Below are 26,341 nucleotides of genomic sequence, written 5' to 3' on the forward strand. Positions count from 1 at the left end.
ATTCCAAATCCTGAAAGATGATGCTGTGAAAGTGCTGCACTCAATATGCCAGCAAATTTGGAAAACTCAGCAGTGGCCACAGGACTGGAAAAGGTCAGTTTTCATTCCAATCCCAAAGAAAGGCAATGCCAAAGAATGCTCAAACTACCACACAATTGCACTACAAGGAAATGGCAACCCACTCCAGTGTTCTTGCCTGGAGAATCCCAGGGACAGGGGAGCCTGGTGGGCTGCCGTCTATGGGGTCGCACAGAGTCAGACATGACAAGCAACTTAGCAGCAGCAGCAGCACACGCTAGTAAAGTAATGCTCAAAATTCTCCAAGCCAGGCTTCAGCAATATGTGAATTGTGAACTTCCTGATGTTCGAGCTGGTTTTAGAAAAGGCAGAGAAACCAGCGATCAAATTGCCAACATCCGCTGCATCATGGAAAAAGCAAGAGAGTTCCAGAAAAACATCTATTTCTGCTTTATTCACTATGCCAAAGCCTTTGACTGTGTGGATCACAATAAACTGTGGAAAATTCTGAACGAGATGGGAATACCAGACCACCTGATCTGACTCTTGAGAAATTTGTATGCAGGTCAGGAAGCAACAGTTAGAACTGGACATGGAACAACAGACTGGTTCCAAATAGGAAAAGGAGTACATCAAGGCTGTATATTGTCACCCCACTTATTTAACTTATATGCAGAGTACATCATGAGAAACGCTGGGCTGGAAGAAACACAAGCTGGAATCAAGATTGCCGGGAGAAATATCAATAACCTCAGATATGCAGATGACACCACCCTTATGGCAGAAAGTGAAGAGGAACTAAAAAGCCTCTTGATGAAAGTGAAAGAGGAGAGTGAAAAAGTTGGCTTAAAGCTCAACATTCAGAAAACGAAGATCATGGCATCCGGTCCCATCACTTCATGGGAAATAGATGGGCAAACAGTGGAAACAGTATCAGACTTTATTTTTCTGGGCTCCAAAATCACTGCAGATGGTGACTGCAGCCATGAAATTAAAAGATGCTTACTCCTTGGAAGGAAAGTTATGACCAACCTAGATAGCATATTCAAAAGCAGAGACATTACTTTGCCAACAAAGGTTCGTCTAGTCAAGGCTATGGTTTTTCCTGTTGTCATGTATGGATGTGAGAGTTGGTCTGTGAAGAAGGCTGAGCACCAAAGAATTGATGCTTTTGAACTGTGGTGTTGAAGAAGACTCTTGAGAGTCCCTTGGACTGCAAGGAGATCCAACCAGTCCATTCTGAAGGAGATCAGCCCTGGGATTTCTTTGGAAGGAATGATACTAAAGCTGAAACTCCAGTATTTTGGCCACCTCATGAGAAGAGTTGCCTCATTGGAAAAGACTGATGCTGGGAGGGATTGGGGGCAAGAGGAGAAGGAGACAACAGAGGACGAGATGGCTGGATGGCATCACTGACTCGATGGACGTGAGTCTCAGTGAACTCCAGGAGTTGGTGATGGACAGGGAGGCCTGGCGTGCTGCGATTCATGGGGTCGCAAAGAGTTGGACACGACTGAGCGACCGATCTGATCTGATCTGAACTAGGAGGTGGCCAGAAGACACCGAGCTGGAACCAGGAGGCCTGGGCTCAAGATCTGGCTCTACCTGTCATTACCCTTTGACCTCAGGGAAGTCACAGCCCCTGGAGCCCTAGTTTCCCCGTCTTTGCAAGATGGGAGTCAGACTAGGTCAGGGCTTCCAAATGCTGGTCACTCTGCACCATCTCTGTGGTCTCTGCCATGTCCATCTGTGCATGCCAAATCAACAGAATTTTCTTTATGTGGACACATCTTATTCACGTAAATGTATTTCAAAATTAAACTTAATACTGCCTTCACAGACAGAAAACTAGAATCAGCTGTCATATATAAAGATAATAAAGGTAATTACTCATAAAAATAAGTAAAATCATTCACAATAAAAATAAAGCTATATGTTCGCACACCAGGCATTTACAAATATCTGCTCTAAGCCTTGATGCAGTCAGGCGGGTGGAGCCCCTGTGATAGGATTGGTGTCCTGGTAAGAAGAGACACCACAGAGGTGGTTTGCCATGAGGGTACAGTGAGACAGTGGCTGTCTAAAAGCCAGGAAGGGAGCTCTCACCAGGAACCAGATCGACTGGTATCTCAGTCTTGGACTTAAGATTTCTAGGCTCCAGGACTGTGAGAAAAAAATGCTGCTGTTTAAGCCATCCAATCTATAATATTTGCTGTGGCAGCCCAAGCAGACTGAAACAGAAGGACTGGGGAAGAACTGGAAAGGGGAAAACACCAGGTTTGAAGCACCTGAAATAACGCCCCGGGCAGTCAGCATCTGCAGAGAGCCAAAGTCCAGAGATCACGAGCCTGCTCACCAGGGATGACCCTCAGGAGCCCCCACACCCTCACTGAGCATCACACACAGCCTGGGCCAGGGGTGGGGGGGACAGCCCCCCTCCTCCTGATCTCCCCTCTGAGGCAGGCCATCACCCTTCCCTTCCTTCCAGCCCCTCCCTGGACCATCCTGGGAGGAATCAGCTCCCCTTCTCCTTATCCCGCCTCAGCCACAGACAGAAGAAAGAACAGGGGCTTAGACCTGGAGGAGCTGGGTTCAAAACGCCAGCACATGAACTTGAGCTAGTCACCCGGCTTGATGAACCTTGGTCTTCTGTCTGTGAGAGGAGACATCTCCGCCCTCTGGAGGAGGAGGTGCATTAGGACAGAACCCGGACGCCTCCACCCAGGGCTGCTTTCCCTCTGCCTCCCTCTCCTTCCTCCTTCCTCCCCCCATAAATACAGATGGTCAGTCTCTGCTGGGGCACAGGGTAGGGGGCGGCAGGGCATGCAAGAGAAATGGCTTCCGTTCCCCCAGGATCAAAGCCCAGAGGAAAGGAGAATATTGGGGTATAGACAGAAAGTCCTAGAGAAGAGAGGAAGAGTGGGGTTGCATACCAGATGAGGAGGGTAACCAGGCTTGGGAGGGAGAGGAGGGGGAGAGGTCTGTGGGGGGATCTGCACCCGGACTTCTACCAGCCTGTGGTCACAACGAAGCCCCAGAAAGGAAGCTCAGAGTGTGGCCAGGCCTACAGTAGGACCAGCTCTACAGCAGGAAGCCCCCCACCCTGGCATAAGCATAATTCCAGCAAGACTGGAAGGTAGGGGAGGAAACCCCCCAAAAGACCTAAGCCTAAGCTTTCCTATAAGCCCAGTGGAAAGGTGCTCAGAAAAAATTAAGTCAGGTCATTGATATTAAAGAAAATTCTAGTTCTTTCACAGTCAAGTAGAAACTAGAAGTTGCGTTCCCTCACACAAACCACAGTCCAGGTAACTTCCTTACCTGATCAGGCGTTTGCATCCTCCACTAGGGATGGCAGGTCCTGTGTTCTGTCCTTCTCTGAATTCCCACCCCCACCCAGAGCCCAGTGAGGAGGCCACAGATAGCATGAAGCCCAGATCACTATTCACCAAATCCTGGCTTCAGCAAGACAAAACCAGCCTCCACCTCTACTTGGAGAATCAGAGTCAGAACAGGTCCCCAGATGAAGCTGGGAGGGGGAGCAGGTAACCTGGCTGGGACTCAGCGTGGATTTCTGCCCGGTTGCTCCTCTGGGCTGGACGCACAGTGGAGGGGACCCTGTTCTTACCCACCAGTGCACTGCAGGAGCCCAGCTGAGGGCGAGCGCAAAGATGACACAGGATAAATGTTTGCTGATGTTTATTAGTGGCTGAGTGGTAGACACAGCCTGTGCCACTGCCCAGGGCCCCACCCAGCTCACCTGGTACCAGGAGTAGGCTCGGTCCGCTGGGTTGATGAGGATGGTCAGGACCTTGGCCTTGGGTAACAGGGCAGCTGCCCGCCGGGGAGCCACTTCCGAATCAAAGTAGTTGGCGCTTTTCTCAAAGTAGAAGTCGGAGGTGGTGTTGGAGGGGATAGGGAAGAATTCCATGTACCTGCAGGAAGCCCACAGAAGAGGGCTCACAGGCAAGATTCAGGAGGGGCCTGAGGAACGCAGCCAGGAGGGCCGGGCTCACTGGGCGTGGAACGTGAGAAAGCAAGCAGGCACACTGCTCTCAGTCTGACAAGGACTTACTTGCCAGGATCCGAGACAGAGTGGCCACTTGGCAGACTCCATCTTATGAATCAGCTCCTTTTTCGGGGAGACTTGGGATCAAGAGGATCTGAAGATGTATGTGGCGGGTGGGGCGGGGGTGGGGGGTGGGGGGCAGGTGTGTACGCATGGGAAGGGGTTGTGTCTTCTCTTAAATGGGATGCTCCCAGAGTGAAACTGACAGGGCCCTAACCCTTACTGCCACTAGGGGGCGAGCGGGGACGCTTCTGACCCGGGAACCCCAGCACTGAGGGGAAGAACGCCCTCTGCTGCCTCCAGGCTGCAGGGTTTCCTTCCTGACCTGATAGTACTTTCTAAGCTGTTACTGTAGACCAGCAGACAAGGAGGGGAGGCGACTGACTGCCTACCATCTGTGCACCCCCGACTCCGCCTGCCTCATATGGGTGAACCTCACAGCTTCCCAGATGAACCTCCCACATCCCGCCCAGAGTGACTGTCCACACCAGTCCTCTGAGATCACCTCTAGGTTGAGGGCCCCTCAGAAAACAGTCCAGTACTCTTGACTAGAAAATCCCATGGACAGAGGAGCCTGGTAGGCTGCAGTCCATGAGGTCACTAAGAGTTGGACACGACTGAAGCGACTTAGCAGCTGTAGCAGCAGCAGCAGAAAACAAACACTCCAGACCCTCCCAGGGGCACCTACTCATGCAAGACGGAGCTACAGCTTCAGAACTTTCTGGGAATCAAAGCCCACAGAGCCCGTCTTAGTTAAGGGCATAGGAGCCCTACTCCACCCTGTGAGGTGAGGTTTCTCCTGGGTGGTCCCAGGGACCCATTTATCAGAATTCAGAGTTACCTGGGGGCCTAGGGGATTTCTGTACCCCTACAAACAAAATATTTGGAGTGGAACTGAGAAACTGTTAGTTCTCTCACATTTCCAAAATTTCTTTACAAAACAGCACCTTTATGTTCACAATTCATTGTTGGTTGTACCTAAAGGGAGAAAGCTCTGAGAAAGAAGCTTTTTTGCTAAGCTTGTAGCAAAGCCATCTGGCAGCAAACCCTGACTTAAGAATCTTACTTGGCATAAATGTTCACATACTTTGCTACAGATATATTAATAGACTTGCTAATGGGTGCTGCCCCAGACCTTGGTGAAGGTGCTTTATGTTTCTCTAAATCCAGAGAGAGGTGACTTCCAATCATGCATCTGGTTACAGTGGATTTTAGATAAGAGATTGTGGCAATATCGGAGAGAGAAAAAGACAGCTAGATTGCCTGACAGAAGACTGAAGGATAGAAATAGAAATAAGCTGATGGAAATACACAGAGAAGTACCAGAAAACAAACAGAATAACGCCCATGAGGTCTCTACTCAGGTAAACCACAGACATAAAAATAATAAACAAGAGTAATACATGTATAAGGTTAGAAAAGACAAATAAGAGAGAGGTAAACATAAGAAACACGGTGTGAAAGCATCCCCCTAGCACCCACACCCTGGGGTAGCCTCTGGGGACAGCTTCTGGTAGGAATCTGCAACTCCAGCCACGTTCCCAGGAGACTCCCTGAAGACTTAACGAGCCACCTCTGAAGGGCTCACAAGAACGCCTCCTGCTCACACACAGTGGAAAGGGCCAGCTTTCTGGTCAGAACACCTGGATTTTAACCCCTGCTCTGTCCTCAGCTCTCAGGGCCTCAGTCGTGTCCCTCTTCTCTTCTTGGACTCGTGAAGGCAAGGAAGGGGATGGACTCTAACGTCTAGTATTCCCTGAGTCCAGGCAATAATATAAAGGGGCAAAGGGCTTCCTCATCAAGTGTCCCATCTGTGTGCAGGCTCCAACATCATGACTCAAGGGTCACTGGACTTTGTCCCTGTTTACAGGAACTGGCTGCGTGTGAGCAAGCGCCAGCTGCTTCCTGCTGTGGCCTCAGCAGACCTCCTCCTTGGCAGCCTCCATGGCGGCCGTCCTGTCCCACTGCTGACAGAAAGACCCACTCACCAGTCGATGCCTTTGTGATAGTTGTGGCCGTTAAAAAACTGGATCTCCTCAAAGGTCTCAGAGCTGGGGTAGTTGCTGCTGAGGTCGGGGTGCATGCCCAGGAACAGATAGAGGGCAGTGGTGCCTGCAGGGAAGGAAGGCGGGTGAGACCTGGGCCCAGGCCCCCAGCGAAAAGACAGAGTCTAAAATCCTGAGTTCTGGTCCTGGCTCTCCGTTACTCACTGGGAGACACTGGAAAAGTCCCTTCTCTTCTCTGGGTTTAGCTTCCTCATATCTACCATGAGGGAAACATAATAAACTCAGGACAGGCAAATACAGAGCTTGCAGGTGGGCGCCCCAACTCTTGAATCCACTGCAGACATCACTAGCCCACCACAGCACTCTTCATCACGAAGACTTGGCCTCAGACCACTGCAGACATCACTAGCCCACCACAGCACTCTTCATCACGAAGACTTGGCCTCAGACCACTGCAGACATCACTAGCCCACCACAGCACTCTTCATCACGAAGACTTGGCCTCAGACCACTGCAGACATCACTAGCCCACCACAGCACTCTTCATCACCACTGCAGACATCACAAGCCTATCACAGCACTCTTCATCACAAAGACTTGGCCTCAGAATCCTTCTCAGCACTGTACTGTGGCATTCACATCCACTTGATTACGGTCCCCTCAAAACCCCAGAAGAAGATGGTTTCTGCTGGCCCCTTCAAGCCCTGGGCCTTGGTCCTCTCTGGCACTTGGGAGGAACTCAAGGACAAGGGAGTTCCAGACTCACCAGTCTGCTGGTGTGAAATTCTTGAAGGGCTAAGAAATCTGGCCCAGATGCCTCCTCTTTGAGTACCCTTCCTTCACTCACACTCCCTCCCCAATTGACAGTACAGGGCTGACCCCCTCCCTTTCCTTTCCTACACGGATCTACAATTAACATGCTCTAATGAGAGGTTTCAGAAGAGAAGAGACTACAGAGTTCGGTGGTTCACAGTATATATTTTGGGCGCACAGAGACCAGAGTTCCAGACCTGGATATACCATCTCCTAACTAAATGTGTTAGAGAAAGTGACAAGTTCTGTGAGCCTCGAGTGTTTTGTCTGTAACGTGGGAACAGCCATCCATACCAAAGGTGTGCATGTCACCACTGAAGACATGACTAACTTGTCACAGCCTCTCTGCCCTGACCCAGTTTTGCCAGGCACTGCTCAGTCTTGCAGAGCATCTGATCTGGGCTTCTCTGCTTGGACTCAGAAACTCCCAAGAGGACACCAAGAGAGCTCCCTGAGGCTGTGGTTCACAACAGGAGAATTCAATGCCCAACCTCTACCCTTCCCACCTCCACAGTGATGGGCAACTCATGGTCACCCCAGCTTCGGTCCCACTTCCTGGGAAACAGCGTGTAGATTACTGGGGAGTGGGACCAGGGCATGATGGTCTCCAGAATTCTGTGGCTGGGACAGTAGGGGAAGCCGTCAAGACAGTAGGGGAAGCTGGTCAAGAGTGGAGAGACCTGCCTGTTTTCTGGGGGCCGATGATGAGGAGCTTTGGGAAGCGGTCACACGTCTTCTCCTTGGACCAGATGTCCTTATGGCGTTTGTCTTCGCAGGGATCCTAAAATGACAGTGGAAGAGACGTCAGGGCGGGCGGAAGAATGGACTCAGTGAATGGATTCCAGACTCCCGCTGCACATGGATGTGTGGCTCTCACAGCCCTGAGTGACAAGTGTAACTGCACATGTCCTTGCCACATCCCCCCCTCAGGACACTGAGCTACTGGTAGGCAGCAACGATTTCTGGTCAGTCTCCTGCTCCCAGACAAAGCCTTAAAAAATGCTCACCCCAGCACTTGGCACATAACAGGAACTCACAGGCTCCTACTGTTGAATTTAAAAGTTCAGCAAGAGGTCAGAAAACTTTTTCTATCAAGTATAGTAAATGTTTTGAAATGTTTATTAAATATTTTAGGCTTGGGTACTATCCGGTCTGTCACAACCACTCAACTCTGCTATTGGAGCTTGACAGTAGTCACAGACAGTATGTACAAGAATGAGCATGGCCATGTCCCAATAAAACTTTATTTACAAAAACAGACCACAGGCCATACTGACTTAAAAGCTAGGTTATAGACTCCTGGTCTGAACTGTGAGACCATCAATTCAAGCTTCTGCTCCTAGTTTTTGACAATCCCCACTGGGGCAGACAGCCAAAGTGGAGATGATGCTCAGTTGCAGAAGTGTCTGGTGGTGAAATTAAAGTCTGATGCAATAAAGAACAACAATGCACAGGAACCTGAAACATTAGGTCCATGAATCAAGGTAAATTGCACATGGTCAAACAGGATATGGCAAGAGTGAACATCAACATCTTAGTCAGTGAACTAAAGTGATGGGAATGGGCGAATTTAATTCAGATGACTATTATATCTACTACTGTGGGCAAGAATCCCTTAGAAGAAATGGAGTAGCCCTCATAGTCAAAGAAAGAGTCTAAAATGCTGTACTTAGGTGCAGTCTCAAAAACAACAGAAAGATCTCGGTTCGTTTCCAAGGCAAACCACTCAGCATCACAGTAATCCAAGCCTATGCCCCAACCACTAGTGCTGAAGAAGATGAACTTGAACAGTTCTATGAAGACCTACAAGATCTTTTAGAACACCAAAAAAAGATGTCCTTTTCATCACTGGGAAGTGGAATGTAAACGTAGGAAGTCAAGAGACACCTTAAGTAACAGGCAAGTTTGGCCTTGGAGTACAAAATGAAGCAGGGCAAAGGCTAACAGAGTTTTGCCAAGACAACACACTGGTCATAGCCAACAACCTCTGCCAACGACACAAGAGACAACTCTACACATGGACATCACCAGAAAGTCAATACCAAAATCAGACTGATTATATTCTTTGCAGCCAAAGATGGAGATGCTCTATACAGGCAGCAAAAACAAGACCAGGAGCTGACTGTGGCTCAGATCATGAACTCCTTATTGCCAAATTCAGATTTAAGTTGAAGAAGTGGGGAAAACCACTAGGCCATTCAGATATAACCTAAATCAAATCCCTTATGATTATACAGTGCAAGTGACAAATAGATTTAAGGGATTAGATCTGACAGAGTGCCTGAAGAACTATGGATAGAGGTTTGTAACACGGTACAGGAGAGAGTGATCAAAACCATCCCCAAGAAAAAAGAAATGCAAAAAGGCAAAATGGTTGTCTGAGGATGCCTTATAAATAGCTGAGAAAAGAAGAGAAGGGAAAGGCAAAGGAGAAAAGGAAAGATACACCCACCTGAATGCAGAGTTTCAAAGAATAGAAAGGAGTGATAAGAAAGCCTTAAGTGAACAATGCAAAGAAATAGAGGAAAACAATAGAATGGGAAAGACTAGAGATCTCTTCAAGAAAATTAGAGATATCAAGGGAACATTTCATGCAAAGATGGACACAATAAGGGATAGAAATGGTATGGACCTAATAGAAGCAAAAGATATTAAGAAGAGGTGGCAAGAATACACAGAACTGTACAAATAAGATCTTAATGACCCAATAACCACAACGGTGTGATCACTCATGTAGAGCCAGACATCCTGGAGTGTGAAGTCAAGTGGGCCTCAGGAAGCATTACTATAAACAAAGCTAGTGGAGGTCTTGGAATTCCAGCTGAGCTATTTCAAATCCTAAAAGATGATGCTGTTAAAGTCCTGCACTCAAAATGCCAGCAAATTTGGAAAACTCGGCAGGGGCCACAGGACTGGAAAAGGTTGGTTTCCATTCCAATCTCAAAGAAGCACAATGCCAAACAATGTTCAAACTCCCACACAATTGCATTCATTTCAAATGCTAGCAATGCAATGCTCAAAATCCTTCAAGCTAGGCTTCAACAGTACGTGAATGAAGAACTTCCAGATGTACAAGCTGGATTTAGAAAAGGAGAGGAACCAGAGATCATATTACCAACATTTGTTGATCATAGAAAAAGAAAAGGAAAAACCAGAAAAACATCTACTTCTGCTTTACTGACTACACTAAAGCCTTTGACTGTATGGAACACAACAAACTGTGGAAAATGCTTAAAGAGATGGAAATACCAGACCACCTAACCTGCCTCCTGAGAAACCTGTATGCAGGTCAAGAAGCAACAGTTAGAACTGGACATGAAACAACAGACTGATCCAAAATTGGGAAAGGATTATGTCAAGGCTGTATATTGTCACCCTGCTTATTTAACTTACATGCAGAGTATATCATGCAAAATGCTGGGCTGGATGAAGCACAAGCTGGAATTAAGATTGCTGGGATATGCAGATGACACCACCCTAATGGCAGAAAGCAAAGAGGCACTAAAAAGCCTCTTGATGAAGGTAAAAGAGGAGAGTGAAAAAGCTGACTTAAAACTCAACATTCAAAAAATTATGATCAAGACATCCAGTCCCATCACTTCATGGCAAATAGATAGGGAAAAAAATGGAAAACAGACTTTATTTTCTTGGGCTCTAAAATCACTGTGGATGGTGACTGCAGCCATGAAATTAAGACGCTTGCTCCTTGGGAGAAGTCATGACAACCTAACAGTATGTTAAAAGACAGAGACATCACTTTGCCAACAAAGGTCCATACAGTCAAAGCTATGGTTTTTCCAGTAGTCATGAACGAATGTGACAGCTGGATCATAAAGAAGGCTGAGGGCCAAAGAAGTGATGCTTTCGAACTGTGGTGCTAGAAAAGACTCTTCAGAGTCCCTTGGACTGCAAGGAGATCAAACCAGTCAATCCTAAAGGAAATCACCCTGAATATTCATTGGAATGACTGATGCTGAAGTTCAAATACTTTGGCCACCTGATGCAAAGAGCAGATTCATCAGAGAAGACCCTGATGGTGGGAAAGATTGAGGGCAGGAGGAGAAGGGGGTGACAGAGGATGAGATGGTTGAAAGGCATCATCCATGGACTCAATGGACATGAGTTTGAGCAAACTCCAGGAGACAGTGAAGGACAGGGAAGCCTGGCATGCCACAGTCTATGGGGTTGCAAAGAGTTGGACACGACTAAGCAACTGAACAACTGGGGCAGACTTCCCAAAGGACTGTCCCTTAAGCTCTCTAACTTTCCCTTTCCCAGGCTCAGAGCCTGCTGGATTGAGAAGTTCTACGATGCTGTTTTTCACAGGCTGTGTGTGAGTGTGCATTCACATAGGTTCTGCATGGGAGGTCTCACGTGCACAATAACAAGTGACAGTGCCCCCGCTGGTGAGCAAGTGTATACCCGGTGAGCAAGTGTACACCCGGTGAGCAAGTGTACCCCTGGTGAGCAAGTGTACACCGGGTGAGCAAGTGTACACCCGGTGAGCAATTGTACACCCGGTGAGCACGTGTACGCCTGGTAAGCAAGTGTACCCCTGGTGAGCAAGTGTACACCCGGTGAGCAAGTGTACCCCTGGTGAGCAAGTGTACAGCCGGTGAGCAAGTGTACACCCGGTAAGCAAGTGTACCCCTGGTGAGCAAGCATACACCTGGTGAGCAAGTGTACCGGAGTATGAGGGCCTGAGGACTGAGTCCCTGAGCCTGTGCCTGGAGTGCAGGCCTGTGGGTGGTGGGCCTTCCCTCCCTGCAGCGAGGCATCCAGACCACCAGCCCCACTCACCTGCCAGAGCGGGTCCTTCTCCTCGGAGAAGATCTGGAAGTACTTCTGGGCCAGCTGCACCGGGGGCAGCGTCTGCAGCCGGAGGTTGGTCCAGGAGTGCAGGAAGCGCACCAGGTGCTTGAAGGTGTACAGGCCCAGGCGGTCATTCCCGTAGTTGGATAGGTGTGTCATGAAGATGCTGATCTGCTCCAGGGAGGGAAGATGGGAGGCACGGGCTGTCAGCCTCTGAGCCTCCCTCACTACCTTCACCCCCACTTCTGACCCGCTGGCCTTGCTTAAGCTTATGGTGCCACTCGATGACCAGTCCACAGTTCACCAGGGTCATCAGTAAACTTGCCACGTGACCTTGGACTATGTGCACCAGGAGAATCCAGTCTGACACCAAGCACAGCAGCCCCGAGAGGGAAGCAGACCTCCTGTGCAGACACGTGGGTGCTCTTTTGTACTTTTTTGGCAGGAAAGTGAGGGGGTACATGAACCATGAGGAATACACAGTTACCCCACAAAGCTGATAAGACCACCACTTGATATCTATCTAACATTATCAAAGCACGGACGATTATTTCCATTTTACAGATAAGGAAAGAGAGGCCTAGGAAAAGAGGTGAAAAGTTTAAAATGCACTCTACATCTATAGCGAGTGCCTTTTAATCTCTATATATATCAGTACATATATATAAATGTATACAGATGGATAGTGATATATAGTTTAACATACTCAGTTTATTATGTATGTTAATATGCAATATTTATATATTTATACACACAAGGATTGGAAAAAGAACATGAACAAAAATGCCAACACTACTGTACAGAAATGCAAGGTGATAGAAGGAAACTAAGACTGCTCAGATTCTCTGCCAAGGTCGCACAGCAAGTGGGGGCAGGGCCGGGGCCGGAAGGCGGGCTTTCTAACTCCCAGCTGCACACCTGCTCCTGCGCTCCCCCAGGGATGGGGGCCGGCAGCCCCTCCTCACCGCCAGCCAAGGGCTGGGGAGCACTCACAGGGTTCAGGAGCACGGTCAGGAAGAGCTCGCCCCCATTGATGATCTTGTCCAGCTCACTGGAGCCACCCGGGTACTCGTTGTAGAAGATGGTGTGTGTGAAGAGGCCGCAGGTCTGCCGCGGGAGGACCTGGGGATGGGGCGGGAGAGGAGCTATGGTTTCTCCAGGTCCGCGCGGTGGCAGGCAGGGTGTCTCCTCAGAGAGGCAGCCTCCTGTGTGACCACACAGCCCCCACCCTTGGGGGTCTTCCCCACCACAGAACGTCTGCCGCCCGTGACAGTCCCCCAAGTGAGCCCACCCGGCCTTGCCCGTTTACATACGTAAATACTTTTCATATTTCTCTGTACAAAATGAGCAGACTCCAAGGTAATAGGGACTGGCAAGGGAGACTCTTTCTGGCAACCTGGCCTGTGTGCCCAGCAAGGGCCCCTTCCCTCTCTAGAGCAGCACCCCCAGGCATGCTCTGTGACTCCTTTCCTGGCTTTAGCACTTGCCTCATGGCACTCTTGGCTGTGCACTGATTTAGCTGTTTCTTATGTGATCCACCCTCTCCATCACCACCTTCATCCCCAGAGTCAGTAGGAATGCCTTAAAGGAGGAGGTCAGTGGACAGATGGATGGAGGTGTGACTCTGGCTTTCCCATAGCTGCCCATCTGGACTGATGAGAACTATCCAGCCACTCCAGAGGCTGAGGTCAAAAACTGGGAATAATCTTTCTCTCTCTTATTTGCTATATCCAACTTATCAGCAGTTCCTGTATGCTCTAACTACTAAATAAGTCCAGAATCTGATCACATTCCAGCACCGCACCCTGGGCCATCCACTGTACCTCAACCGGAAGACTGCAGCAGCTTCCACCTGCTCCCCACTTTATCCCCTAGCAGCCAGAATGATAGAAATCCTTTTAATATATGAGTCAAGTCATCAGAGCACTCCATTCAAAACCCTCCCACCACAGACTAAAAGCTAAAGTCCATCCAGGGGTGTTATATTGCCCTACATGACCTGGTCCACCAATCACCCTTCTGACCTCATCTCCTGCCACCTCCCAACTTGTCTTCCAGCCACAGTCGCCTGCTGGTTGGTCCTCAAAACCACCTGCATAAGCTTGCCTCAGGGCCTTTGCGTGTGTTTTCTCTGCCATGCATGCTCTTCCTCATGCAGCAGCACGGCTCCATCCCCAAAAGGCTCTCCCTAACCATCTTGTTTAAGTGTCTTCTCTTGCGGCACGCATGCTAAGTCGTTTCAGTCGTGTCCGACTCTGTAATTCCTACGGACCACAGCCCTCCAGGCTCCTCTGTCCATGGGATTATCCAGACAAGAATACTGGCCTGGCCTGCCAGGCCCTCCTCCAGGGATCTTCCCGACCCTGGGATCAAAGCCGTGCCTCTTACGTCTCCCTGCACTGGCAGGCAGGTTCTTTACCACTAGCACCACCTGGGAAGCCCTCTCCTCTTCTGAGCACACCCTGTCTCCATCCCCCTGCTTGATTCTTCTCCACAGCACTTATACCATCTGACCATTATACACTTTACACACTTATGAATGCACTGTCTCCTGTCACTAGAATGTCAGGTCTACAAAGGTGGGGACTTCTGTTGACTTTGTGCATTTCAGTATTCCCAGTGTGTAAAAAAGGGACAGATACATTTCACGTAAGCCAACAAATGGATGAGACAGAGGCCTGTCCCAGGGCCTCACCAGAGGCCTCTTAAAAAATGTTCATCCACCTGATCCTGTCACAAAAGCATAAGAGTCGCTCACTAAAGAGGCAGACTGGCCTCCTCCCTGCCTGGGATAGAGAGCCTCAGGTGACAGAGAGGACAGCAGAAACCCCTAACCAGTTCCCCAAAGTCCTGCCTCTCAGGCTCCGGGCCACACTCACCATGATGCCGTTGTGGATGAAACCACGACGGTAGCGGGCTGGCTTCAGGTGGGGGTACTCCTCCGTGCTGGTCACGCGGATGTTCCACACCTGCTTCCAAGCCTCGTAGAGCTGCACGTGCACAGGGTACACGCCCGAGTGGTGGGGTGCCACCGCGTACCCCATGTCTGTGGGAATGCCGTGCTCCTGGGGAGAGGAGGCCCAGGGCAGGGTGAGCACAGGGTTCCTGCTCCTCTGGGCCTTACTTCCCCTTTGTAGGGCAGGGGAGAGAAATCAGAGACTAGGCAAGGCAAGGCGGCAGGTCCGAGACCTCGAGGTGCAGATGGGGAAGCTGAGGCTCAGGGCCCAGAGTCTAGGAGGAAACCGGCCGAGCCGGGGCTTGAGCTCTCAGCCCAGCACTCACTTCCTCCTGCTCCAGGAGTGAGAAGCAAGGATGGGCACCCTTCTGCCTTCGTGGTCTCTATGACTGGCTGGTAGCTCAGGGGGCACCAGAACCAGGCCTTATTCTCTCCTTGCTGGGCACGTCCTGGAGCTGTCCAGGGCTCCTAGTCTAGCCCAAGACAAGAGCTTGGGCTCTGGAAGCCAACAGTCCTGGGTTTAAGTTCTGGTTAGACCTCTTATAAGCTGGGGTGGCCTCCCCGAGCTTCCGTTTCTTATCTAAAATGATGCTATCGAGATACCAGGCTCTTGGGTATCAATGAGTCTTCAATGAGACAGTGGCTATAAAGATGTTAATAAAAAGCTGTCACATGGAACTGCAAAAGCAGCGGGAGGCCAGCAGTTCTGACCCCCAGTCCAGCCCCAAGCCCACCCGGCTCTGCCCTGTAGGGAATCTTACTCACGACAGCGAACTTCTTGTTCAGGGCCATCTGCTCAGCCAGCACGGACTGGTTGTGGAAAAGGTGGGGCTGCATGTGGCTCCACATGTGGGGGAACCACCAGAACTCCTTCACGTATGACAGTAGCAGGTCATCCCCCGCATCCTCAGCATCAGTACCTATAGCCCAAGCACAGGCTGCTCAGCCCAGCCCACCTGCCTCAAGGCCCAGGGATGGGCGTGGAAGGCCACTGCCCACCCAAAAGTTGCTCAAAGCAGTTCTAAGAGCTACAGGGCAGCACAGACAGAGCCCCAGTCCAGGTCCTGGAACCATGTGGCCTTGAGTCAGTGGATGACTTCGGCCAAGTTCTCCCCGTATTTGGGCCCTCAAGGTCTGTCTGTGTGATATGCAGTTCAGATACAATGATCCCAAGGGTTTCCTCTAGCTCTGACTTGCTTGCTGTGATTTTATTCCTGTTTTTCTGTTGGGCTATCTTTTACTTATTAACTTATAGATGTTTCTTGTATATATATATACAGGATGTTTAAGCTGTCTTGTGTATATCACCACAACTACCTCTGATATGCTAAGGGTTGTGTGTGTATGGCTCAGCCATGTCTGACTCTTTGCAACCCAATGGACTGCAGCCTTCCAGGCTCCTCTCTCCATGGAATTTTCCAGGCAAGAATACTAGAGCAGGTTGCCATTTCCTACTCGAAGGGGTGGAACCTGCCTCTCTTGTGTCTCCTGCATGAGCAGGCAGATTCTATACCACTAGTACCAGCCGGGAAGCCCCGTTAAGGGTTAAGAACATAAAAATGCTGACAAACAACGCAGTGTTGCTCTTCTTTGGCTTTGGCGCTAAGCTGCAGACTTTCCTCCCAGAGCTGCAGACTAGGAGGGTTTGCCTAGGATTTAAGAGAGGCTGTCCTCACTGTGGCCCAAGCAGGTGGCAGCTCAAGTGAATACTCACTACAGATGACCACTCATGGGCTCTTCCCTCCTGCCCAGTCCTGAAGGGTAGCATGTGAGGAACAAGGGAAAGTCACCAAGAGGAGGGCAAGTATGAACCAGACAGCCCTCAGCCTTCAACCTCAACCCTTAGGACATGAAAATAAACTCATTCCAGGCAAAGAACAGATAAAACCCCACAAGAACAACTAAATGAAGTGGAGATAGGCAAGCAACCTGAAGAAGAATTTAAAGATGCTGAAGTATGAGCTGCTCAACCTTGCCTGACTCTTTGCGACCCCATGGACTGTAGCCTGTCAGGCTCCTCTGTCCATGGAATTCTCCAGGCAAGAATACTGGAGTGGGTTTTCATTTCCTTCTCCAGGGGATCTTCCCAACCCCGGGATCAAACCCAAGTCTCCCTCATTGTGGGCAGATACTTTACTCTGAGCCACCAGGGAATAAGAATTTAGAGTAACGATAGTAAGCATGATTCAAAATCTCGGAAAAAGAATGGAGGTATAGATCATTAAAATACAAAAGATGTTTAACAAAGAGCTAGAAGATGTAAAGAACAAACAGAGATGAAAACAATACAATAATTGGAATGAAAAATACACTAGAAGAAATCAATAGCAGAGTAACTGAGTCAGAAGAAGTGAGTGGAAAGACAAAATGATAGAAATCACAGCCATGGAACAGAATAAAGAAAAAAAAATAAAGAAATGAGGACAGTCTCAGAAATCTCTGGGATAATATTAAATACACCAACATTCGCTTTATAGGGTCCCAAAGGAGGAGAGAGAGAGAGAAAGGGACTGAGAATATATGAAGAGACTATAGCTGAGAAGTCTCCTAACATGAGAAAATAATCACCCAAGTCCAGAAAGAATCCCATACAACATAAACCCAAGGAGGACCATAAACCCCCCAGTTCAGTTCAGTCGCTCAGTCGTGTCCGACTCTGCGACCCCATGAATCGCAGCACGCCAGGCCTCCCTGTCCATCACCAACTGCCGGAGTTCACTCAAACTCACATCCATCGAGTCAGTGATGCCATCCAGCCATCTCATCCTCTGTCGTCCCCTTCTCCTCCTGCCCCCAATCCCTCCCAGCATCAGAGTCTTTTCAATGAGTCAACTCTTCGCATGAGGTGGCCAAAGTACTGGAGTTTCAGCTTTAGCATCATTCCTTCCAAAGAAATCCCAGGGTTGATCTCCTTCAGAATGGACTGGTTGGATCTCCTTGCAGTCCAAGGGGCTCTCAAGAGTCTTCTCCAACACCACAGTTCAAAAGCATCAATTCTTCGGCGCTCAGCCTTCTTCACAGTCCAACTCTCACATCCATACATGACCACAGGAAAAACCATAGCCTTGACTAGATGGACCTTTGTTGGCAAAGTAAAAGTCTCTGCTTTTGAATAAACCCCCAACACATATTAATAAAACAGACAAAAATTAAAGACAAAAAAACATTGAAAACAAAAGGCACATCCATACATGACCACAGGAAAAACCATAGCCTTGACTAGACAGACCTTTGTTGGCAAAGTAAAAGTCTCTGCTTTTGAATAAATCCCCAACACATATTAATAAAACAGACAAAAATTAAAGACAAAAAAACATTGAAAACAAAAGGCAACAAATAACATACAAGGGAACTCCCCAGAGTTATCAGCTAATTTTTCAGCAGAAACTCTGGGGGCCAGAAGGGATGGCACAATATACTTAAAGTTATAAAAGGGAGACATCCACAGCCAAGAACACTCTATCCAGCAAAGCTTTCACTAAAATTCAATGGAGAAATCAAAAGCTTTACAGACAGGCATAAGCTAAGAGAATTCAGTACCACCAAATCAGCCTTACAACAAATCTTAAAGGAACTTCTTTAGGCAGAAAATAAAGGGCGGACAATGAGAATCAGAAAAAGTACAAAATGGGAAAGCTCACCGTAAAGGCAAACAAAAGGCAGGAAATCATTCATATACAAATCTGATATTAAACCATAAATCTAGAAAAGAGGAGAGTACAAATGAAGAATATTGGCAAGTAAGAGACCAACAACTTAAAACAATCTTGTGCATATGTAGACTAGTATATCAAAACCTCAGGGAAATCACACACACAAAATATCTACAAAAGGTAAAGACACAAAAAAGGAAAAGTAATCCAAATACAACAGTAAAGATAGACATTAAATCACAAGAGAAAAGAACAAAAGAGGAAAGGAAGAAAAAAAATTTTTGGAAATAAATCTAACAACTAACAAAATGGCATTAAGAGCATACATATTGATAATTTCCTTAAACGTAAAAGGATTAAATGCTCAAACCAAAAGACATAAATTGGCTGAATAGATACAAAAATAAGACCCATATACACACATGCTATTTACAACAGACTCTTTTAGGAAGGGTCTTAGGAAGCATTATTACAAACAAAGCTAGTGGAGGTGACGGAATTCCAGGTGAACTATTTAAAATTCTAAAAGATGATGCTGTTAAAGTGCTGCACTCAATATGCCAACAAATTTGGGACATTCAGCAGAGGTCACAGGACTGGAAAAAGTCAGTTTTCATTCCAATCTCAAAGAAGGGCAATGCCAAAATATGTTCAAACTACCACACAATTATACTCATTTCACATGCTAAAAGGTAATGCTCAAAACCCTGCAGGCTAGTCTTCAACAGTATATGAATCAAGAAATTCCAGATGTACAAGCTGGATTTAGAAAAGGCAGAGAAACCAGAGATCAAATTTCCAATATCCATTAGACCATAGAAAAAGAAAGGGAATTCCAGAAAAACATCTACTTCTGCTTCATTGACTACAGTAAACCCTTTGACTGTGGGTCACAAAAAATTGTGGAAAATTCTAAAAGAGACAGAAATGCCAGACCACCTTACCTGCCTCCTGAGAAACCTGTATGCAGGTCACGAAGCAGCAGTGAGAACTGGACATGGAACAACAGACTAGTTCAAAATTGAGAAAGGAGTACGTCAAGGCTGCTCACTGTCACCCTGTTTATTTAACTTATATGCGGAGTACATCATGTGAAACGCCGGGCTGGATGAAGCACAAGTTGGAATCAACATTGCCGGGAGAAATATCAGTAACCTCAGATATGCAGATAACACCACCACCCTAACAGGAGAAATCAAGGAGGAACTAAATAAAGAGCCTGCTGATGAAGGTGAAAGAGCAATGTGAAAAACTGGTTTAAAACTCAAGACCAAAAGAAACAAAGAACATGGCATCCAGTCCCACCCCTTCATGGCAAATAGATGTCGGGCGGGGCTGGAAATGGAAACAATGACAGATTTTATTTTTGTGGGCACCAAAATCACTGTGGATGTTGACTGCAGCCATGAATTAAAAGATGCCTGCTCCTTGGAAGAAAAGTTATGATACCTAGACACTGTATTAAAAAGCACAGACATCTCTTTGCCAACAAAGATACATCTGGTCAAATCTATGGTTTTTCCAGTAGTCATGTACGGATATGAGATTTAGACGATAAAGAAAGCTGAGGTCCAAAGAATTGATGTATTCGAACTATGGTGCTGGAGAAGACTCTTGAAAGTCCCTTGGACAGCAAGGAGATCAAACGAGTCAACCCTAAAGGAAATCAACCTTCATTATTTCCTGGAAGGACTGATGCTGAAGCTCGAGTACTTTGGCCACCTGATGTCAACAGCCGACTCACTGGAAAAGACCCTGATGCTGGGAAAGACTGAGGGCAGGAAGAGAAGGGGGCAACAGAAGATGAGATGGTTGGATGGCATCATTGACTCAACGGACATGAGTTTGAGGAAACTCCAGCAGACAGTGAAGTATAGGGAAGCCTGGTATGCTGCAGTCCAATGGGTCACAAAGGGTTGGACACGACTGAGCAACTGAACAACAACAAGGTCAGAATGGCCATCATTAAAATATCTACAAAAAATCAAGGCTAGAAAGGGTGCAGAGAAAAGGGAATGCTCCTATACTATTGGTGAGAATATAAATGGGTACAACCATGATGAAGAAGAATACAGAGGTTTCTTAAAAAACTATATACAGAATTATTAATACCACATGATCCAGCAATAACACTCCAGGCCATATTCCAGAGAAAACCATTATTCAAAAGATACATGTACCCCAGGGTTCACTGCACCACCGTTTACAACAGCCAAGACGTGGAAGCAACTTATCAACAGACCAATGGGTAAAGAATAAGTGGTACATATATACAATGGAGTATTACCCAGCAGTAAAAATGAGCAAAATAATATTATTTGCAGCAACATGAATAAACCAAGAGACTCTTATAGTCAGTGATTAAATCAAACAGAAATGACAAGCACCATATGATATCTCTTTATAGGCAAAATCTAAGAAGTTGATACAAATGAACTTATTTACAAACAGAATTAGAGTCACAGATATAGAAAACAAACCTATTATGGAAAACACTTAGAGAGATGGGAATACCAGACCAACTTACCTGCCTCCTGAGAAGCCTGTGTACAGGTGAAGAGGCAACAGTTAGAACCAAACATGGAACAACAGACTGGTTCAAAATTGGCAAGGGAGTACAACAAGGCTGAATATCATCACTCTGGTTTTAACTTATATGCACAGTATATCATGTGAAATACCAAGCTGGATGAAGCACAAGCTGGAATCAAGATTGACAGAAGCTATACCAATAACCTCAGATACACAGATGACATGACCCTAATGGCAGAAGGCGAAGAGGAACTAAAGAGCCTCTTGATGAAAGTGAAAGAGGAGAGTGAAAACGTTGGCTTAAAGCTCAACATTCAGAAAACTAAGATCATAGCATCCAGTCCCATCACTTCATGGGAAATAGATGGGGAAACAGTGGCTGACTTTATTTTTTCGGGCTCCAAAATCACTGCAGATGGTGATTGCAGCCATGAAATTAAAAGACGCTTACTCCTTGGAAGGAAAGTTATGACCAACTTAGACAGCATATTAAAAAGCAGAGACATTACTTTGTCAATAAAGGTCCATCTAGTCAAGGCTATGGTTTTTCCAGTGGTCATGTAGGGATGTGACAATTGGACTATAAAGAAAGCTGAGAGCTGAAGAATTGATGCTTTTGAACTGTGGTGTTGGAGAAGATTCTTCAGAGTCCCTTAGACTGCAAGGAGATCCAACCAGTCCATCCTAAAGGAGATCAGTCCTGGGTGTTCACTGGAAGGACTGATGCTGAAGCCGAAGCTCCACACTTTGGCCACCTGATGTGAAGAGCTGACTCATTTGAAAAGACCCTGATGCTGGGAAAGATTGAGGGCAGGAGGAGAAGGGGATGACAGAGGATGAGATAGCTGGATGGCATCACCGACTCAATGGACATGGGTTTGAGTAGACTCCCTCCAGTTGGTGATGGACAGGGAGGCCTGGCGTGCTTGGTTCATGGGGTCACAAAGAGTCGGACACGACTGAGCAATGGAACTGAACTGAACCTACAGTTATGTAGGAAAAACATACGTGAACATCTCCATGACCTTGGCTTTGTTCAGAGTTCATATGATACCCAAATATGATACCCAAAATACAGAAAACAATGAAAAATAGATACATTGGCTTTCAAAAAAATAAACCTTCACGCATCACAGGACATTCTCAAAAGAGTGAAAAGACAAGCAAGAGAATGGCAAAAAATGTTTGCAAACCCACAGACTGATTATGGGATTAATATCCAGAATAGGTAAAAGATGTCGACAACACAATTTAAAAATTAGCAAAAAACTAAAAAAAACATTTCTCTAGAAAAGAAATACAAGTGGCCCAGAGCACATAAAAGATGCAGAATATAACTGACTGATGGAAATCAAAACTATAATGAGATACAACCTCCCACGGATCAGAATGGCTATCATCAAAAAATCTACAAACAATAAATGCTGGAGAGGATGCGGAGAAAAGAGACCTTACCTACACTACAGGTGGGAATGTGAATGGGTACAACCATGGTGAAGAAGAATATAGAGGTTCCTTAAAAAACTATGTATAGAACTATGTACGATATGATGCAGCAATCCCACTCCAGGGCATATATCCGGGAAAAAAACAGTACTCTAAAAGACAGATGCACTGCAGCGTTCACTGACAGGAATGGATAAAGAAGATGTGGTACATGTACAATTAAATACTACTCAGCCATTAAAAAGAATGAAACAATGCCATTGGCAGCAACATGGATGGAACTAGAGGCTGTCATACAGTAACACACAGGAGAAATATCACATAACATCTGTTGTATGTGGAATCTAGAAAGAAATGATACAAATGAATTCATTTACAAAACAGAAACCGAATCACAGGCTTGAGAGAATGAACCTGTAACTCCCAGGCGGGAAGGATAGAGGGTATGACTAGTTTGGGATAGACAAGTACACGCTGCTATAGTTTAAATGGATAACCAGCAAGGACCTATAATGTAGCACATGGAACTCTGCTCAGTGTTACATGGCAGCCTGGATGGGAGGGGAGTTTGGGGAGAATGCATACATTTATATGTATGGCTGAGTCCCTTTGCTAGCCACCTGAAACTATCACATTGCTATTCGGCTACAATTCAGTACAAAATAAAAAGGTAAAAAAAAAAAAACAAAGAATGACCATCATCAAAAAATCTACAAACAATAAACGCTGGAGAGGGTGAGGAGTAAAGGGATCTCTCTTACACTACTGGTGTGAATGTAAATGGATACAACCATGATGGAGAAGAATATTCAGGTTCCTTAAAAATCTGTACACAGAACTACCATATGAGCCAGCAATCCCACTCAAAGACATATATCCAGCTGCTGCTGCTGCTGAGTCGCTTCAGTCGTGTCCGGCTCTGTGCGACCCCCGAGATGGCAGCCCACCAGGCTCCCCCATCCCTGGGATTCTCCAGGCAAGAACACTGGAGTGGGTTGCCATTTCCTTCTCCAATGCATGAAAGTGAAAAGTGAAGTTGCTCAGTCGTGTCCGACTCAGCGACCCCATGGACTGCAGCCCACCAGGCTCCTCCGTCCATGGGACTTTTCAGGCAAGAGTACAGAGAAAACCATTATTCAAAAAGATACATGGATGCCAAGGTTCACTGCAACACTGTTCACAATGGCCAAGATACGGCAGTAACTTAAGTATCCACTGACAGACAAATGGGTAAAGCAGAAGCGGTACACATACACGATGGAGTCTTAGTCATAAAAATGAACGAAATACTGCCATTTACAGCAACATGGCTTCTCACAGTCAGTGATATGTCAGACACAAAATGACAAGTATCACGTGATATCACTCATGCAAAATCTAAAAAGTTGGTATAATGAACTTATTTACAACATAGAGTCACATATATAGAAAATAAACCTATAGTTACCAGAGGGGAAAGTGAGGGGTGGCTGGGAGGCATTAATTAGGAGACTGGGATCAACATATACACACTAATATATCTATACTATATCTGTATAACAAATAACCAATAAGGCCCTACTATATAACACAGGGAACTCTATTCAGTATTCTGCATTAATCCCTATGTGAAAAGAATCTATAACAGAGTGCATACAGGTACAGATCTAATTCACTTTGCTGAATGCCAGAAACTGATACAACACAGTATACCAACTAAACTCTAATAAAAATTTAAACATAATATAACATATTTCAGAATTCAATCAAGAAAATGAAAAGCTTCTACCTTGAAAACTCAAAAACATTGCTTAAGGAAGACCTAAATAAATGGAAAGCAACCCATGTTTAAATATTAGAATGCTTACTCTTGCTCAAGTAACAATACTAGTCAGCCCAATATGGAGAAGGCAATGGCACCCCACTCCAGTACTCTTGCCTGGAGAGTCCCATGGAAAGAGGAGCCTGGTGGGCTACAGTCCATGGGGTCGCTAAGAGTCAGACACGACTGAGTGACTTCACTTTCACTTTTCACTTTCATGCATTGGAGAAGGAAATGGCAACCCACTCCAGTGTTCTTGCCTGGAGAATCCCAGGGACGGGGGAGCCTGGTGGGCTGCCATCTATGGGGTCGCACAGAGTCGGACACGACTGAAGCGACTTAGCAGCAGCAGCAGTCAGCCCAATATACAGATTCATTTCATTCCTATTCAATCAGAGACTTTTTTTTCCCCTGAAGTGGAAGAAAAATTCCTAATATTTATTTGGAATTTCAAGGGATGCTCAAGAGTCAAATTTACCTTGCAAAAGTGTGCTACTGCATTCAAATAGACATACAAACCAAAGAGTTTACTTGGAACACAGAAAGAAACCCTCAGCCTAAGCTAAGAACCACAGATGAAAACAGACACGCATCTCCATGACAATGGCCTGGGTTATGGGTCCTAAAATGTGACACCAAAGGCACAGAAAACAATGAAAATTAGATACAGTGGTCATCAAAAAAGTTAAAAACTTTCATGTGTCACAGGACATTCTCATGAGAGTGAAAGGACAACTAGAGGTTGGCAGAAATATTTACAAACCAGAGGCCTGCTACGGGTTTAAGATGCCAAGAACACAATTTAAAAGTAGTCCAAAAATCTGAACAGACATTTCTCTTAAGACGACATACAAATGGCCAACAGCAAATGAAAAGATGCTCAATACCACCAATACTAGAGAAATGGAAATCAGAACTACAATGAGATGTCTTGTCATACAGGTCACAATGGCCATCATCATAAAACCAACGGGGTCTGAAGTGATCTCTAAAAATGGAGCACAATACACTTGACCCAGAAAACCCCACAAATCATGCAGATCAAGAGGTTCCAGGCCATTAAGTGTATGCGTATCTGAAAAGCCACCAAGTATCTGAAGGATGTCACAGGAAACAAGCGATGTGTGCCATTCCATCATTCCAGTGTGGAGCTGGTCGGTGTCCACAAGCCAAACAGTGGGGCTGGACGCAGGGTCAGTGACCCAAAAAAAGTGCCGAATTTTTACTGCACATGCTCACGCACATGCAGAGAGTGCTGAACTTAAGGGCAAAGATATAGATTCTCTGGTCATTGAGCACATTCAGGTGAACAAAGACCCCAGGAGGCAGCACAGGACTTAGAGACTCATGGTCAGATCGACCCACAAGTGAGCCCTCCCTGCCACACTGAGATGATGCTAACTGGAGGAAAACATTGTTCCTAAACCAGAAGAGGAGGCTGTGCAGCAGAAAAAGATATCCCAGAAGAAAGTAAAGAAATAAAAATTGATAGTCCAGAAATAAACACAGCAAAAAATAAATGCATACAAAAGTTAAAAAAAAAAATCTATAAATAAATGTTGGAGAGGGTAATGAGAAAAGGGAACTCTCCTACACGAATGGTGGGAATGTAGGTGGGTATAACCATGATGGAGAAGAAAATACAGGTTCCTTAAAAAACAATAAACAGAACTACTAATACCATAAGATCCAGCAATCCCATTCCAGGGCATATATCCAGAGAAAACTATTATTCAAAAAGATTCATGCACCCCAGGGTTCATGGCAGCTCTGTTTACAATAGGAAAGACATGGAGGCCACACAGATACCTACTGGCAGACAAATGGGTAAAGAAGAAGTGGTACATATATACAATGGAGTATTACTAGCCATAAAAATGAACAAAATATGGATGGACATAGAGATTCTCACAGCCAGTGATGTAAGTCAGATAGAAAAGGACAAATATCATATGATGTCACTTATATCCAAAATCTAAAATGTTGCCATAAATGCCATTATTGATAACACAGATACAGAAAACAAACCTATGGTTACCAGTAGGGAAAGTGAGGGGTGGCTGGAAGGGATAAACTAGAAGACTGGGATCAACATATACACATTACTCTACATAAAATAGATAACTAGTAACAACCTACTATGCAGCACAGGGAACTCTATTTAGTACCCTGCATTAACCCCTATGTGAAAAGAATCTAAAAGAGAGTAGATATACAAATAATTTAACTGATTCAATT

General features: G+C 46.2%; 1 protein-coding gene across 2 annotated transcripts in view; it reads right to left on the bottom strand.

The window, feature by feature from the left end:
• NDST1 (N-deacetylase and N-sulfotransferase 1) overlaps window positions 1-26,341 on the bottom strand; it is an 88,136-nt gene that overhangs the window by 13,044 nt on the left and 48,751 nt on the right. For both annotated transcript variants that reach the window (XM_027545947.1, XM_027545948.1), the window contains exons 6-12: window positions 15,437-15,591; window positions 14,595-14,780; window positions 12,709-12,837; window positions 11,704-11,886; window positions 7,588-7,684; window positions 6,073-6,196; window positions 3,776-3,950 (exon numbers count right to left, since the gene is read on the bottom strand). In XM_027545947.1, the coding sequence (XP_027401748.1) occupies window positions 3,776-3,950; window positions 6,073-6,196; window positions 7,588-7,684; window positions 11,704-11,886; window positions 12,709-12,837; window positions 14,595-14,780; window positions 15,437-15,591 (1,049 nt within the window). The remainder of the gene's footprint in view (window positions 1-3,775; window positions 3,951-6,072; window positions 6,197-7,587; window positions 7,685-11,703; window positions 11,887-12,708; window positions 12,838-14,594; window positions 14,781-15,436; window positions 15,592-26,341) is intronic.

Source organism: Bos indicus x Bos taurus, chromosome 7 (genome assembly GCF_003369695.1).
Source record: "Bos indicus x Bos taurus breed Angus x Brahman F1 hybrid chromosome 7, Bos_hybrid_MaternalHap_v2.0, whole genome shotgun sequence".
Taxonomy (NCBI): domain Eukaryota; kingdom Metazoa; phylum Chordata; class Mammalia; order Artiodactyla; family Bovidae; genus Bos; species Bos indicus x Bos taurus.